The sequence below is a fragment of the Propithecus coquereli genome, unplaced genomic scaffold (genome assembly GCF_000956105.1).
Source record: "Propithecus coquereli isolate 6110/MARCELLA unplaced genomic scaffold, Pcoq_1.0 Scaffold20, whole genome shotgun sequence".
In the NCBI taxonomy this organism is placed as follows: Eukaryota; Metazoa; Chordata; class Mammalia; order Primates; family Indriidae; genus Propithecus; species Propithecus coquereli.
This window is the reverse complement of record NW_012144967.1, coordinates 12,029,647-12,046,289: the sequence shown is the minus strand read 5'-3', so window position 1 is coordinate 12,046,289 and position 16,643 is coordinate 12,029,647. Positions and strand designations below refer to the sequence as shown.

At 55.3% G+C, this 16,643-nt stretch overlaps 1 protein-coding gene across 1 annotated transcript in view; it reads left to right on the top strand.

Annotated features, from left to right (window-relative positions):
• Positions 1 to 16,643, top strand: part of HAPLN3 (hyaluronan and proteoglycan link protein 3) — an 18,768-nt gene extending 2,125 nt beyond the window's left edge. The window contains exons 2-5 of the mRNA XM_012643681.1: positions 9,176 to 9,349; positions 12,879 to 13,247; positions 15,364 to 15,666; positions 16,357 to 16,643. Of these exons, the coding sequence (XP_012499135.1) occupies positions 9,235 to 9,349; positions 12,879 to 13,247; positions 15,364 to 15,666; positions 16,357 to 16,643 (1,074 nt within the window). The 5' untranslated portion in view covers positions 9,176 to 9,234. The remainder of the gene's footprint in view (positions 1 to 9,175; positions 9,350 to 12,878; positions 13,248 to 15,363; positions 15,667 to 16,356) is intronic.

Here is a 16,643-nt window from a genome sequence, read left to right as displayed (position 1 = left end):
CCTCCTGCCTGGGCTCCACTCCCTGGGCTGGCTCCACGTCCACAGCTTTGTACTGCCACCTCTGTGAATTTACTTTTTCCTTCTTCACTGCGGTCCAGAGAGCCAGCGTTGAGATTCCACCTGCTTAACTGACCCTCCCTGCTGTCCACCGCTCTCCCTACACCTGTGGCTGTCAGTGCTGGGACCTGCTCACCCTACCTCTCCTGTCCTCATGTAGATATGGTGGAGTGAATAGGCGCTCAACGCCTCAAGTCAGACAACCTGAGTTCAAATCCTGGCTCCGAGTGACGGGCAATTTGCTTAACCTCTCTGGGCCTCAGTTCATCTGTAAAATGGAAATAGTAAGGCTGACTTTATGGCCTTGTGGGAATTAAAGGACAGAATGCTCAGAGGTACTGATGCAAAGCCTGGCCCACCAGAGGCCTCAAAAACGTTGGCTGTCATCGTCAGAGAAGCTTGCAAGAGTTTTCTAATTGGCCCTTGTGTCCTGTTTATTTCCCCCCAGTCCATCCTGCACTCAGTGGTCAGACACGTCTCTTCCCTGCAGAGGAAGCTCTATTGGCTCCCTTTGCCCATCAAGCCTGGCATCCCTTTTAGGTGCAGTTACCCATCCTCACAGTCTGTGCGCTCTGATTGCTCCAGGTTGCATGTAATAGACACACACACACACACACACACACACACACACACACACACACACGCTCTGCCATCGGGGGTCGTGAGGCATGTTTAGGAAGAAGCTCTGGGCTCCGTGGCTCTATGACCCTTCTCCCAGCCGAGGCTGAAAGATCTCCTTAGTTTTTTCTGCTGAGAAAACAACAGGGCCATCCAGGCCAGGGCCCCGTTGGTCTGGACGGAAAAGAAAACACCCTGTGCAAACAGAGCCATCCTGAGAGGTGGCCGCCTGGATGGCTGTGCTGATAGATGTCAGGATTCGTAAGGGGGGCCCACCCCTGTCTGAGGACCAGTCAGAAGCCTGATTGCCCCGCAGGCTGCCGGGAGCATCGCATCCTGTGCCTTTCCTGCGGGCCCAGGGCTACTCATTCAAGCCCCGCCTACCGGGGTCAGCACCTACTATCACTGCCTGACACCGAGTTAAGAATCTGGCTGGAGATTTCATGATGGGGCGGGAGGATGTCAGCACCCTTTGCCTTCTGAGGGGGAAGGGCAGGCATACAGAACTCCCCTCTCCTAAAGGCGGGGGCGGCCAAAGCCCACTCCCAGAGTGCTGGAGAGCGGCTCCCCTGCTTAGTTCCACCGATTGTGGTAAAGCAGGTTTTCTAAGGGGACCCTCCCCCGCAAGACGCTCCTCTTCCACCCCTCACTCACCTTCTCCCAAAGACGTGGCAGCCTCCACTCCTGGACACACCCTTCGCAGCTCGGCCAGCCCCTCTGCTGTCTGGGGGTGGTCCCCAGCCGAGTCCGGAGACACGCCCTCGTCAACAGCGACTCCTCCCTTAGGGCCCAGGCCTCGGGAGGGAGAGGGGCGCGTGTTCCTTTAAGGGGCTGGTCCGGCGAGCGCGGGGGTTTGCACGCGGCTTCCTTCCAGGAGGTTCAAGATCCCCAATCCGCCTGCTGCCTGGGACTGGGACGGCTCCGCGTCGAGGAGCTGCCTGGGGACGGTACGTGGCTCAGGGGTCGCTGGGCTCCTGGGCCCTGTGCGGGCCCGGTTCCTCGCGCCCTGCTTTGGGTCTCCTGCCGGGTCCCGCGCCACCCGGCAGGGTCGGGAAGGGGCAGGAGGAGTGAGCTGGGCGCTGCGGCCGGCAGAGCCGGGCTGGGATCGCTGGCTCAACTGCTCCAGTCTGCGGGTTCGCTCGGGCTTTTGCCCTCGCAGGGAGCAGAGCCTGAGGGAACCCCGTGGCCCCCGAGACCACCGCCGGGGTCCTGCCCGCTTCCCGCCGGGGCCGCTTGGCTGCTTCCCGTCTGGTCTTGTCCTGGTCCCGCCGCCTCCGGCACAGCGCGCGGCGCGCCGGGCTCTGCCCCGGGGCATCTGTCGGGTGCTGCGGGCTGCGGGACCCTGGGAGGGGCTGGGGACAACCTGCGCGGCCCGCTCTGACCGCCCCGGGGCAAACGCAGGGGATGCCCGTCGGTTCCAGGCCCCGGTTCACAGGGTCCATCCCCGGGGACGGCGAGGCCAGAAGGGGCGGGGAGCGCGGAGGGGAGAGCCCGCGGTGGGAGGTGGCTCGCTCGGGCAGGAATTGAGGCTCGAGAGCAGCCGGCAAGGAATCAGCGCAGGGCGCTTGATCCCAGCCTGCCGCCGGCTCGCCGAGTGGCCGCAGGCAGCCTGTGACCCTGTCTGGACCGCAGGGGCCAGCGCCGGCCCTCGGAGTCAGCGGCAGGGGCGGCGACTCCCCTCTTCCGCGACTCTGCGCGGCCGGGAAAGCTGGTGGGAAACACCTCTGGCTCCGGCTTTCCGGGGGCGCGGGTTTCAAAGGCGCCTGGAAAGCCCTGTCCAAACAGGGGCACTGATGTCAAATTCCTCCGGGAGCCGAGCTGGTGGAGCCCTGCAGGGCAGACCCGGAGGGCAGTGCTGCTCTCTGCGGGGTACGGGGACTTGTGCGGTGGCCGGGTGAGGAGGTGAGCTTGTGAACCTCCCCACCGAGCCAAGGCTCAGCTCAGGGTCCTTAGGCAGGTGGGCCTGGGAAAAGCAAAGGGCTGGCTGTCAGGAGACATGGGTTTGCTCTAAGCTCCAGATATTTGCCAAACATAAAGCCTTGGGTGGTTCGCTCACCCCCACTCCCTTGGCCTCAGTTTCTCCCACCTGGGAGGAGAAGGCCATGCTGGCTGCTTTCTCTCGGAGGCAGTGGGGGAGGAGAAAGATACACTGAGATGATGGGAGACTTCACTCTGTAAACTGCTAGCAAGAGTAATAACAGCTATTAGTAACAGTTTTGAGTGCTTGCTCCCTACCAGGCAGTATTCTGAGGCTGTGTAGATATTCTCTCCCTTAACCTTCACAAAAATGCTTTCTGGTTGGTATTGTTGTGACCCCCATTTTACAGATGGAGAAACTGAAGCCCAGACAGGTTCAGTGACTTGCCCAATGGCAGACTTGTGAGTAGGTGGATGGAGCCAGAACCAAATCCAGGCTGCCAATCTGACTCTAGAGCCTGGAATCTTCGCCACTGTGTTCTTCTGCCAATACATATGAGCTGCTATTTGTTGAGCACCTGCTATGTGTCCGAGACTGGATGTAATTCATCTTATAACATCCTCACCACAGCCCTTTAGTGAGGAGCTGGTTGTTTCCTTTTTTACCGATGAGGAAATGGTGCAGAGAGAGGTTGAGTAACTTGCCCAAAGTCACTCAGTAGGACACAGCTGTGTCCGGCTCTAATTCTGAGCCCAGGTCTGAGCACCCAGCAAGGCTCCAGCTGATTTGGGGAGCCACTGACTGCTGAGGGAACTGGGCTGGATTTGGTCTTGGGCCTTCCAGCTGGTGGCACCTCTGTGGTCCCAAGGGGCTGGCAGCTGGGTGACCAGGGCAGGGGAGGGGAGTTTGTCCACCCCTCCCCTTGGTGGTAGTGGTGAGGGGTGTGTCTGGGGCAGGGCAGCAACTCAGTGGCAATTGCCACACCCGACTCCCAGCTGAACTCTGCTCTGTGCATTAGCCTTAGTGTTCAGGGTTGTCCTTGTCCCCCGCGCCTGAGATTCTTCCCCTTAGTCTTCTCTGGAAAGAGGGAACCTTCTGTTCAGAGAGGTCGAATGACTTGCTCAGGGTCACATAGCTAGCAGGTGGCAGAGCTTTGATCCAAACTCAGCGAGTCTAACCCAACACCTGGGGCTGTGTGGGCTGCTCCCCTCTCAAAGAGGGCTGGCAAAGGAGGGCCAGCTTCCTCCTGGGCTGTGGCTCTTGGACATAGGGATGATCTTTTATTCCTAATTCCTTTTGTTTTTCTGGACATCCTCCCCACGGTAAGGTTGCATTACTGCTGGGTAAGCACCCAGCAAAGAGAGGTATTGACCAGATCGCACCCCTCCATTTGAGGCAGTGTTAATAAACCAGAGAGTAAGCGAAATGGGGTGCCCGGGTGGGAGAGGGACCAGAGTGATGGAGAGAACTTGGTAGGAGTTTTAGCTTGGGAAGGAGGAGCCGGGATAAGGGTATGCATTTGATGTGAGGTCAGAAGACATCCAGAATGATCCTTTCAAATTGTGAATCAGATTCATGCCACTCCTCTGCTGAAACTCTTCAGTGTCTTCCTTTCTTAGAATAAAGTCCAAGGTGCTACATCAGGGGGCCTCTGGCTACCTCCTGGACATCATTTCCTGCCACCCTCCGTCTCACTCCCCAGGCTCCAGCCTCACTGACCTCCGAGCCATTCCTGCCAAAAGCCTCTGCACTTGCTGGAAGCTCCCTGGAATGCTCACTCTCCCGGATCTTCAAGCCTTGTGCCTTCACGGACTATGCCCTTCTTGGGGGGCCTTTCTGATCCACCTTGTTGGGAGGAGCCCCGCTTCCCCTGCTTCATGTTTCTCTATCACATGCCTCACTCTCACCTCATGTATATCACATGTCATGTTTACCGTGTCTCTCACTAGAAGATAAACTCCACGAGGACTTCGGTTGTGTGTCCCCAGCGCCTAGAACCATACCTGGCACATGGTAGATGCATGAAAATTATTGGTTGAATGAAGAAGGTCAAGTCCCAGCTCCTTTATCTGACTGGGTAACTTGAGGCAAGCATCTTAGCATTTCTGAGCCTCAATTTCCCTGACTGTACAATGGGATTAAAATTCTGACAGTGGGAGGCCCACAGGCAATTGGGCTGATGAAAATGCGTTGACAAGTGGGAGGCAGTCTTTAAATATGACAGATTGTTATGGGGATTGGCTGACAAGAGTTCAACAGAGTCCTGGCTCTACCCTCTCTTGGCTGCGTGACCTTTGGATGGTTGCTTCATGTCTCTGTGCCTCTGTTTACTTGTGGATTAAATGAGGAGGGAAAAACATTCTCCTTGCTAACCACGAGGGGCTCTTGGGAGGATCGTGGGAGCTGCTAGATGTAGAAGCCCTTTAAACACCAGGGAGCAAGTGTGGTGCCCGAGCTGGAGGTTGTAAGTGTGGGCTGGTGTCGCTCAGGCTGGGGAGGGACACATCTGAGACTCACGCTCTCCGGCTCTGGAGGACAGAGCTCACTGGAAGACACCAGAAGGTGCTGCGTGTCTTCTTCCTCAGTGCGTGTTTCTGAACTGGGCCTCACCTCATCGATGGGGGAACACATCGGTGTAACATGGAATCGCGTCGGCTCAGTAGCCATTTTCCCAGCACTCGAGGGTCTGGGGCTTTCTCACGATCAGTGAGCAAGCTTTAGCCACGCGTGAATTCCTTCAGAGAAGTGCTGCCAGTCCTGCAGGAAGTGCCTTTCTTTTGTGTTCATACAGTTGTCGCTCTTTATCCAAAGCCTTGCTAGTCACCGTCCGAAACTCGGGAACTAAATAGATTTGTATAGCGCAGCATCCCTTCCTACCCCAATTCTCCAAACTCTCACTGTCCAAGCTTTCACCATCCCATCTCAAGGACATGACAGGTTTGGTGAGGAAGCTTGCCTGGCTGGGTTAGCTGCTTGAGAGAACTTAAACTTAACATAAAATCTTCTGACAGAATTAGGAAACAGATGAAGACATTGCAAAGGCATATCCTTGTGTTAAAAAAATTGAGTGAAGAAGATGATTTCACCTTCGGTCAGACTTTTAGTTTTGGTAAATCCGGTTTCTACGGGAATCAAATGCCCCAAGGACCTACATGTCTAAGGAGGGGGCACTTTGCCAGCGGTGAAGGCTGCAAAGGCCTGAGAGAGGCCCCGGGTGCAAACATCAGTCGAGAGTTAACCGTGCTGGTGTTTTCTATTAGGATTGTTCTTGTTTTGTTAGTGCTCTGATTACAAAGTTGCATATGTTTTGAGTAGTCTGCCCTAACTTCATTTCGCCCTAACCTTGGTATTTTTTTAATGCATGGTTTTGCAAAAGTGCACATTTTTCCCCCCAGGGATACGGATCTCACTTTGTGGCAGAAATGGCTGCCTATGTTCGTTCCCAGAAAGCCCTTTCTCACTGGGGAGCATGTGTGTCAGATGAGCCGCTGCAGAGGCTGGGAACATTGCAGGTAGAGGCTGGGTGCCCCGCCGTTCAGGGACGCTCTGGGTGCCCAAGGATGAGGTAGACCCCGGGACATCCATCTCTCCATCAACATCGACAAGTTCTTGTTCCACTTCCCCCCAAACTTCTGGTTCCAAACGTGCAGCCAGAAGGAAGGGAAGGGAAGATGACTCCTACCAGGATTTGCTCTGTGCCAGGCCCTGAGCTGTGTGCTCTACACAGTCACCTCCCTGGACTTGGCACTGTGGTTCCAGGCTTTGGAGCTGGAATGGGTTCAAATCCTGGCTCTGCCACTTCCTCGCTGAATGACCTTAAGCAGATTACTTCATTCTCTGTGCCTTGGTTTCCCCATCTGTAAAATGGGGATATGAATAGGTCCCAGCTCTAGGGCTTGTGGAAGGGATCGAATGAGACAGTAAGTGCTCATTAAAGTCAGTCGTTAATACTTTTCTGTTGATCATGGCGACCCCGTGAAGTGAGTGTATTTGTTAGGCCAAGTGAGGCTAATCTATTTCCAAAAGAGGCTCAAAATGTGGTGGCTTAAATACAATAGGACTATGTTTCTTTCTCATGGGACAGTGCCGTGGAGGAGGCCCAGGGATGAGGGGAAGCTCTGCCATTCAGTGCACGGTTTCCATCTCTGAGTCTAATCTGGCACTGTGGTTGCCAGCAGGCTGGGGGAAGAATACCAGGGAAAGGCATCCTTACTTGTTTTAACCACAAGACCTGGACATGGTACATTATTACTGCTGCTCACTGCCTTTGGCCAGAGCGGAGTCACATGGCTTTCCTGGCTGCTAGAGGGGTTGGAAATACAGCCTTTGTCATGCACCTATAGAACTCTGTTATTACAGGAGAGAACTAGAATATGTTGGTGAGAAATATGCCAGGGTGGGTTTTGCCATCAACATTTCACAACCGAGGAAACTTGCCCAGAGTCACCCAGACGGGGTTTGAACCCGGAACTTCCAGTTCCCAAACTCTATACCAGGTTGCCCCTTGTGCTTAGGCTGCCCGGGTCCATGTCGCCAAGAGGCCCTGTGGATGTCAGGAGGGGAATGCCTCTTGGAGAAGAAGCGAGGCTTCAGAGGGGGTCGTGTCCCGGCTGCAGGGCACGGCACAGACGGCAGGTCGGGGCCTCAGGATTTCTGCAAAGATGTCTAAGAGAATGGTGGGTTCTACCTCTCAGCTTCCTCCATGGCCGTCCCCTCCTCTCCAGCAAGAGTTCCTGACTGTTCTGGAAACAAGAACGTTTTCCTCCTTAGCCCCGTCACCCCGACAGGCAGTGTTTTGTTTTTCTTTCTCCCTCCTTCCTTGCTTCCTTCCCTCCCTCTTTCTTTACAGCGTGCCCTCCCCTCCTGGATCCTGCACACAGGCGTTTGTAAGACCACAGACTTGCAGTCCCAGCAGGGTGGCAATTGTGTGTTCTCCTTTGCCTATTTTAAATTACACCCTAAGCATTCTTCCATGTTGTTATCTGATAATCTTAGTTATATTTGCAAATGCCTGCTGTCACTCTGGTCTTGCTACTCCCAGGTCCACCTTCCGCTCAGCCCCCAGAGGGATGTTTCTAAGGTGTGAGTCTGATCCTGTGACTTCTCTGCTTAGAGCCATCACCGGCACCCCAGGACCTTTGGGACAAGGGACAGGCTTCTGGGCCTGACACTCAAGGCCTCCAGACACCGGCCCTGGTGACCCAGTCATCTCCTCTTCTCCAGAGCAGTTGGGGTCTTGGCAGGAAGCAGAATTGGAACCAGATGGTTCCAATAAAGAGACTTTAATGAAGGGATGACTTCTAGAGAGTAGGGTGCAGGGACCGAGCAAGGAGGTCGGGGGACGCAGAGACGAGCAGCAGCAGACGCTGTGGCAGAGGCACTGGAGGGCAGGGAGCAGGGAGGAGACACGCTGTCTTCTCTCGCCTCCCTCTGCCCATCTTCTGTGGGTGCCTCCCGTTGGCTGAAGCCAGCTAGAAACGAGAGGACCCCAGAGGGCCCAGGACAAGTGACCCACAGGGATCAGTGCACAGCAGAGAAGGGCAGACACTGGACCTGGAGTCTGGGGGGACCAATGGAGGACATCCAGCATGCTCCCAGCCCCGTGTGCTCTTGCTGGTCTCTGCACCTTTGCAGTGGCTGTGCCCCCGCTGGGGAAACCCGTCGGTCCCCTTCCACCCGGCGAACGCCTGTGCCTTCAGTCTCGTGTCCATGCTCCTTTTCTGTGCCCCAGCTTTGTGCTCACCACACAGCATCGTGACTGCCTGCTGTGACTCTGCCCTGCCCTGGACCGAGCTCCTGCCAGGAGTGACCCAGTCTTTTGGGTATTGACAGCACTCAGTACATGGCCGGGGAGAGGGGACTGGGGCGAGATGAATGAGGCACTGGCTTTGGGTGTGAAATTTAGGTGGAGGAGGAAGGGGTTTGCCAAAAATCTTAGTATTCAAGACATAATATTTTAATACCATATTTTTAAAAATCAGCAAACTGTAGTCCAGGGGCCGGCTGCCTATTTTGAGTATCCACCCAAACTGGAACAGCACCCCCAGAAGGGCTCTAGCAGGGTGTTAAAAAATTCCTTTTGACCTTGACCCAGAGTAAGAAAGAAATTTCACATTGTGACCCCCTACCGCACCCCCACAGACATTTCTGGACTGAAACAAAGATTTCACAGTGCAGGACTTATCTTCACTAAACATGCAGTGCGCCCTGAGGTTTTCTATTCTGGTCTAGTCTACTTGGTTTCATTAAGAAATACAGCCTTTCAAATTCAAACCATGGCTTGAAAAATGCTGACACTGTTGTACCGTCCTGCCTAATTTCCTCCGTAGTCTTTTGCTGCCTGCTAAGGGCTCTTACGGTTTGTGCATGTGCTCATGGCCCATCTGTCTGGGGGTGCAGCCCCGAGGGCAGGAACCCGTCCAGCTTGTCACTGCTGTCTTCCCAGCTCTGGGAACGCTGCCTGGCACGTGGACCATGCTCCTCAGTGAGCTGCGGGTGAGCGGGTGAGCGGATGCTGGAACACAGGGGTCCGGGCCCTGCAGCCAGGCTTCTCTGACTGCCTTGTTTTCTTCCTCTCCCCAGTTGGCCCTGGGGCCCAGCCTTGTCCGGGACACCCTGGCGCTGTGGCTGTGCATGACGCGATGGGCCTGCTGCTCCTGGGCCTGGTGCTCCTGCTTCCCGGCGTCTCCGGGCTGCCCTTCTACAACGGCTTCTACTACTCCAACGGCCGGGACCCCGGCAACGGCCATGGAGAAGGTGGGCGGCCTCTTGGGCTTGGTTCTTTGCTGCGCTGGGTGATCAAAACCTCCCTGGGCTCCTGCTGTGACATGCAGCTGCCAGGCTGAGACGAGGGACGGGGCATGGCGTAACATCCCCCTTTCCTATCTGGGCCTGCGTAGTGGCCCAGCCGTGCTCTGAGATGAGAGGAAGAGATGGTTTAGTTATCCTGTTCGCCAGCCCCTTGGACATGGAGCCAGATTCACTTAGGCTTTTTATACTTTCCCCGAAGTCCTGCCAATTTTTTAAGATCCAGCTTAAATGCGATCTCCCCTGGTCTCTCCAGTGGGAAGGGGATTTGGGGTCAAAGAGACATGAATTTGAATCTTATAATTCTGCCTCTTAGTAGTGGTGTGGCCTTGGGCAGGGGACTTTTTCATTAGCAGTTATTGTGCACCTGGCATGGGTGAGACATGCTTCTAGATGCCTTACGTACATTATCGCATATAATCCTTACAAAAACTCTGCTGTGGGCAAGAGTGAGAATAAAAGTGTTCAACAACCAGGGCAGTGTGGCTGCAGATCAGGCTGAACTAACGCTGGCTGCTCTTGCAGCCCTGAAGATAGATGCTATTAATATTATGATCCCATCTTGCAGATGAGGAAACTGAGGCTCAGAGAGTTGAGCCAGTTGCCCTTGCCCCACAGTTATTAAGAATACGAGCTGAGGTTTGTTCGTGGAAGGAATTAAAAGGTGAATAATACCCAGCCCCTGCCATGAAGAGCTCACAGCCTGGCCTGGAGACGAGACATGAGCCGCGCGGCGGGGCTGGGTGTCTCTCGCCTTGCCCTCTCCCTTTGGGTAGGTGGTTGTGCCTGCGGGAGACTCTCCCCGCTTTTTATTAGTCTCCCAGGGCTGCTGTAACAAACTGCCAGAAACTCGCTGGCTGGAAACAGAAATGTATGCTCTCGCAGTTCTGGACGCCAGAAGTCCAAAATCACTTCTTTCACCAGGTAGAAATCAAGGTGTTCGAAAGACTGTGCTCCCTGGGAGGCTCAGGGAGGACTCTGTTTTTGCCTTGCCTCTTCTGGTTTCCGGTGGCTTCCCGCATTCCTTGGCTTATAGCCGTGTCACCCTAATCTCTGCCTCTGTGGACACATGACCTTCCCCTCTTTTGTAGTCAAATCTCCCTCTGCCTCCTTCTGCAAAGGAACCTGTGCTTGCATTTAGGACCTGGCTGGAAAATCCAGGATACTCTGCCCATTGCCAGACCCTTAGTTTAACCCCATCTGCAATGCCCATTTTGCCATATAACGTAACGGTCCCAGGTTCCAGGGATTAGGAGCTGGATGTTTTGGAGAACATTATTTAGCCTACCATACTCGTATTCTCCAGAATTTATTTTACTGTACAAGCATGACTTTAATGAGATTCCAGGAGATTTAAAAACAAGCTTCCCCACAACTCCTCACCCATGATTCTACCAGACCACCAGGCTAACGGTTCATTTTCCTCTTTCCCTTCAGTCCCTGAATGTATGCCAGCCAATCACACATAATTCCCTCGCCCAGAGGAACGAACGCCTGCTTACTTTTTAGGTACAGGTTAAGCATCCCAAATCCTGAAATCCCAAATCTGAAACATTTTAGGTGCCAACATGGCACTTAAAGGAAATGCTCATTGGAGCATTTCAGATTTTGGATTTTTGGATCAGGGATGCTCAGCAAAGTATAATGCAAATATTCCAAAATCTGAAAAAATCTGAAATGTTAAACACTTCTGATCCTAACTACTTCAGATAAGGGATATTCAACCTGTGTATCTTTCCAACCTTTCATACACAATTAAGAAAACTTTCTGTAACAAAACCAGCTCATGCTATACATATGGTTTTTTACTTCCCTTCTCACCTCGTAGAATACAAACCTTTTTCTAAGTAAATGAGTGAATATACACATACCAGGTTACTTTATGTGGCTGTATAGTGTGTATAGTATTTTGTCATACGGAGATACTAAGATTTTGTTGTGTGGTTGTACTTTTCCATTTTATTCAAGTTTAAGCTTCAGACACAGAGTTGGGGAACACAAAAGGAAGTCACTGCTGCGTGACAGTCCTGACTCATACCCATTGGGCACTTTCTGTGTGCCAGGTGTCCTGCCTTATCTGATTTGACCTCACCACAGCTACTGTTAGCTCTGCAGCTACCGTTACTGGCCCATTCTACACAGGAGGAGGCCGAGGCTTGACCTTCCTAGATCACACGCTGGGAAAAGGTGGAGCCAAGATGCACGCCTGGAGTGCCCGCTTCTGCCCGCAGTCCCAAACCTCTGTCCCTACTGCCTCTCCAGAGCAGGGCTGCTCCAAATCGAGTGAGCTTCAGAGTCCCTTGGAAGAAGACTTTAAAACACCAATCACTGGCCCCACCCCAGAGTTTCTGATTCAGCAAGGCCCAGGAATATGCATTTCTAGCAAGTTCCTTGTGATGCTGCTGCTGGCCCAGGGGCCACCCTTCGAACTAGGGAGTTGGGCCGGTTGGGTACAGCTGTTTTTCAGCCGAGATCCTCTGCAGGGAACCTCCCTGTCTAACTCCTGCTGACCCCTCACGCCACCCCCTGCCCCCACCTCATGCACCTCAAGCAAGTCTTGAAGTCCAGACCCAAGAGAACGAGATCGTTAGGTCCCTGTAGGGGTCCCAAGTTAAAGATGAGGTAGCCTTAGCCCATAAATTGATTCTTTTGTTGCATGTCTGATTCTGTGTTTATTGGTAACTCTGAGCCCTGAGTATAGTGTCTTCTAGAAGTTCTGGTCTTAGCTCACCAGGGTTGCTAGGTATTTGGGAAGAATCATGGTGGACAGTTGGACTTGAGGCTGTGGTCCCCTGTGGCCAGTGTGGTAGGGAAGGAGACTGGGGGACCTGAGCCAGGGCCCCTCGTCCCTGCCACCCACCTCACGTGGAGGGGCTCTTGTTACCTGCCATATCAGTTAGCTTTTGATGCGTAACCAACCACCCCAAAACTTAGTGGTCAAAGATAACGGCCACTTGTTTAGCTCATGATCTTGAGGGTCAGCATTTGGAGTGGGCTCCATTTCCCCTGGTCTTGCAGATGCACCTATAGCTGGTTGGCAGGTCAGCTGGGGGCTAGGTGCTCTAGGATGGCCTCTGTCCCCTGTGGTCTCTCGTTCTCCAGCAGGCGAGCCAGGCATGTGCTCATGTGGCTGGCAAGGTCCTAAGGGAGAGAGTGGAAGCAGCAAGGCCTCTTGGGACGTAGGCTCAGAAGAGGCACAACGAATAGTCATTTCCACTGCATTCATTTGGTCAAAGCAAGTGGCAAGGCCAGCGCAGATTCAAGGGGGCAGGGAAACAAATGTCACCCTCTGATGGAAGGAGATGCAAAGTCACACTGTAGAGCGTGGGGCTACAGGGAGGGGCGGAGCATGGTGGCCACTTTCGCAATCTGTAACAGCTGAGCCTGGAGGGGGCTGGGGCTGAAGGTGTAGGGCGGCCCCTGAGGGGTGTAGACACGCTGCAGTCGGCCCCCATGTGCACCCCACCTGTCCCCCCAGGCCTCTTCAACGGCGTGAAGCTGGTGGTAGAGACGCCTGAGGAGACCCTGTTCACCTACCGAGGGGCCAGTGTGACCCTGCCCTGCCGCTACCACTACGAGCCGGCCCTGGTCTCCCCAAGGCCCGTGCGCGTCAAATGGTGGAAGCTGCTGGAGAACGGGGCCCCGGAGCAGGACGTGCTGGTGGCCATCGGGCTGAAGCTCCGCTCCTTCGGGGACTACCGAGGCCGGGTGCACCTGCGACGGGACAAGGAGCGTGAAGTCTCGCTGGAGATCCGGGACCTGCGGCTGGAGGACTATGGGCGCTACCGCTGCGAGGTCATTGATGGGCTGGAGGACGAGAGTGGCCTGGTGGAGCTGGAGCTTCGGGGTGAGACCCCGACTGGGACTGGCTGACTCTGCGACCTGAGAGCAGAGGGGAGGGGCTCTGAGAAAGCACCCAGACCTTTGTGCTTCAGACACAGAAATGCATTTAATCCTCAAAACAAGCCCACGTAGAAGCTGCTCTTATTACCACCTCCATTTTAAGGATGAGGAAAATGAGGGCCAGAGAGGTCAAGTAACTTACCTAAGGTCACACAGCTTGCAAATAGCACAGCTGGGGTTTGAACCCAGGCAGTCAGCCGCCAGAATTTGCTCCCCTCTGCTCCCCCTCATTCACATGCCATCCAGGGAGAGAGGAAAAGGGGAGCTGGCCCCACAGCTTATCAGAGACAGAGCTGAGATTTGAGCAGGGTTGGCAGGCAACACGAACGAATGGAGCAGGCCCCGTGTGAGATGACGGGGAGCGTGAAGACCGAGTGCACAGCTGAGCCCTGGCCCTGGCCACAGGCAGCCACCCACTCAGGCCCGGGTTGCCGGATGATGCCACGCCAGAGGGCAGGCCCAGAGCTGCCAGATTTCCTGATTTGACAAGAGAAGCTTATCTTTTTATGGAGACCTCTGGATTTTCATGTAAACGTCTCCTGTTTAAAAAAAAACAAAACCCGCCAGACCCTGCAAGCCGTATCTTGTGTGGGGGCCCCTGTGAGAGATCTCTAAATGGCTTTTTAACCTTCTCCGTCTCTAGGATGGGGCTGGGGCTCCGGACCTCCCAGGCCTGCAGGGGGCGGCTCTGGGCGGAGGAGCATAACCTAATTCCCCAGCCGTGGCCCCTTGGAGCTCCAGACCTTTCAGGTGTAAAATGGGGAATGACAGCCCCTCCTTTCCCTCCCGCAGAGATGATGAGGATGAAGCCTGGGTCTGGAAATGTTTCCTCCGTCTTTGCCCGCGGTATCCGCCTTGCCAGTGGCGTAGGTGGTGGCTCAGAGGGGCCACATTCCTCATTCCTGGTGGCAGAGGGACGGGAGAGAGCCTGCGGGAGTCATTTGTCAGGGGTCTGCAGGGGCCGCCTAGAGAAACAGGGAGCCCTCGCCCCGTTCCTGGGGCTGTAAGGGTTAGGGCCAGGGTGGGCCCAGGCAGAAAATAATCCCCTGCAAACACACGTGGAGGCGGCAAGTGACTGGCAGGGCTTCTCTGCCCCTTCAACCCGGCTTTGCCCAGGGGCCCGGCTTCCTGCCCCAGTGAGGTGGGAAGTTTGGGGCTAAATATATTCTCAGGTCCCTGGCCACAGGGAGGAGAGTCTAAGGACTTTGGTAAACAACTCCAGCCAAGCAGTGTCCCTTCCCAGGCCGCTAGGGTCACCCCCACTCCTTAAGGCTTCACCTAACTTGGAAGGGACTGGATCTTGGATGTTTGAAGTGCTTTTTATTATAGTAAAATTTCAAGCATGAATGGTAACTTTTGCGGGGAGCCTGTGGCCCCTATTAAATCCTGGCCACCAGGAGGGACCAGACCTCCCTGACCTTGAGCCTCCTGTATTTAAGGGCCCTTTACCACCTTTCTTGCCCCGAAAATCGTCTGTCACACAGGGAAAGTTCCTTGCGTTCTAGAAGCTTGCACGTGCAGAGTAAGGCATATGACCAGGTTTCCGCGATTGCGAGGGGAGCTGGGAGCCAAGCCTGGCCTCTTGGGCCCAAGGCCCGTGCCTGTCTTCTGTAGACAATAGCACATTCTCTTGGCAGCTCTTGTGACAGCCCTGTGAATTAGGTATCATTCCCGCTCTATAGCCAAGGACATTAGCTGACTGATTAATTAATTACCTTAATAAATGTTTTCTGGGTAGTGCTGTGTGCTGGCCCACGTCTGGGAGGGACGTGACAAGCAGATACAGGCTCTGCCTTGGACTTGGGCAATGGACAGGAGATCAGAGGTTCGCTGAGCTTGTCTGAGGGACAGGGTGTGTGTGTGTACGCGTGCGTGTGTGTGCGTGCATGTGTGTATGTGTGCGTGCGTGTGCGCGCGTGCGTGTGTGCATGTGTGTGCGTGCGCGTGCATGTGTGTGTGCATGTGTGTGTGTGCGTGCGTGTGTGTGCGTGTGTTGTGGGGAGCATATCCAGCCAGCCGGGCCCCGCCCACCCCTCCAAGCTCCTCTTTCCTCTCCCCAGGTGTGGTCTTCCCCTACCAGCCCCCCCAGGGGCGCTACCAGCTGAACTTCCACGAGGCCCAGCAGGCCTGCGAGGAGCAGGACGCGGTGGTGGCGTCCTTTGAGCAGCTCTTCCGGGCCTGGGAGGAGGGCCTGGACTGGTGCAACGCGGGCTGGCTGCAGGACGCCTCGGTGCAGTACCCCATCACGCTGCCCCGGCAGCCCTGTGGCGGCCTGGGCCTGGCGCCTGGCGTGCGTAGCTACGGCCAGCGCCACCGCCGCCTGCACCGCTACGACGTGTTCTGCTTCGCCACGGCCCTCAAGGGTGAGTGGAATGGCTGGGTGCAGGCCTGTGGGTTTGGTGGCCATTGGGGACCTGTGAAAGGGCAGTGTCTGGACCCCTCTGCCTGCCTTGCTGGCACCAGCACCTGGAGGCCTGGAGCACCGGCGTGTCTCGGGGCAACGTGCGTCTGAGTTTCGAGTGCTTTGTGGCTGCCGCTTCAGGCCGATCATTGGTTTATCCATTCGTCAGACATTTTCTGAGTGCCTAGACTAGGCTTGGAGGCATCACAGACAAATAAAACACAGTCTGTCCTCATGAAGCAGCCCATTTCATAGGCAGATAAACAAGTAAAAGCAGAAATTGGTTTGGTGCCATATTCTAAGCACTTAGAAAAGTGCCTGGCACATAGTAGGCGCTCAGTAAAACTGAACAGGTGAGAGACTGACTGGTCCAGCCTAGGTGGGGTGCCCTCCAGGGTGCAAATAGGGAAGGGGGCTGGGTGAGGACAGACACGACTAGAGGGACCTCCGTGCTGTGGCAGGTGGGTGGTGCTCTCAGGGAGAGGGCGAGGACCGGGAATTGTCCCCAGGAGTGTCCACTGCAGATGCTCACAGCATGACAGTTCCCTGGGCTGAGACAGTTTTCAGGTCGCTGGGGCTGGCCTTGCTGCAGGCCCCGCTGTCCTCCCCGGCCGTCCCTGCACTGCCCGGCACTCACGCCCGCTTCCCCCAGGGCGAGTGTACTACCTGGAGCACCCTGAGAAGCTGACCCTGGCGGAGGCGACGGAGGCCTGCTGGGAAGATGGCGCCCAGATCGCCAAGGTGGGACAGCTCTTTGCCGCCTGGAAGTTCCACGGCCTGGACCGCTGTGATGCTGGCTGGCTGGCAGATGGCAGCGTCCGCTACCCTGTGGCTCACCCTCGTCCCAACTGTGGGCCCCCGGAGGCTGGCGTCCGAAGCTTCGGCTTCCCAGACCCCCAGACCTCCTCCTATGGTGTCTACTGCTACCGCCAGCGCTAG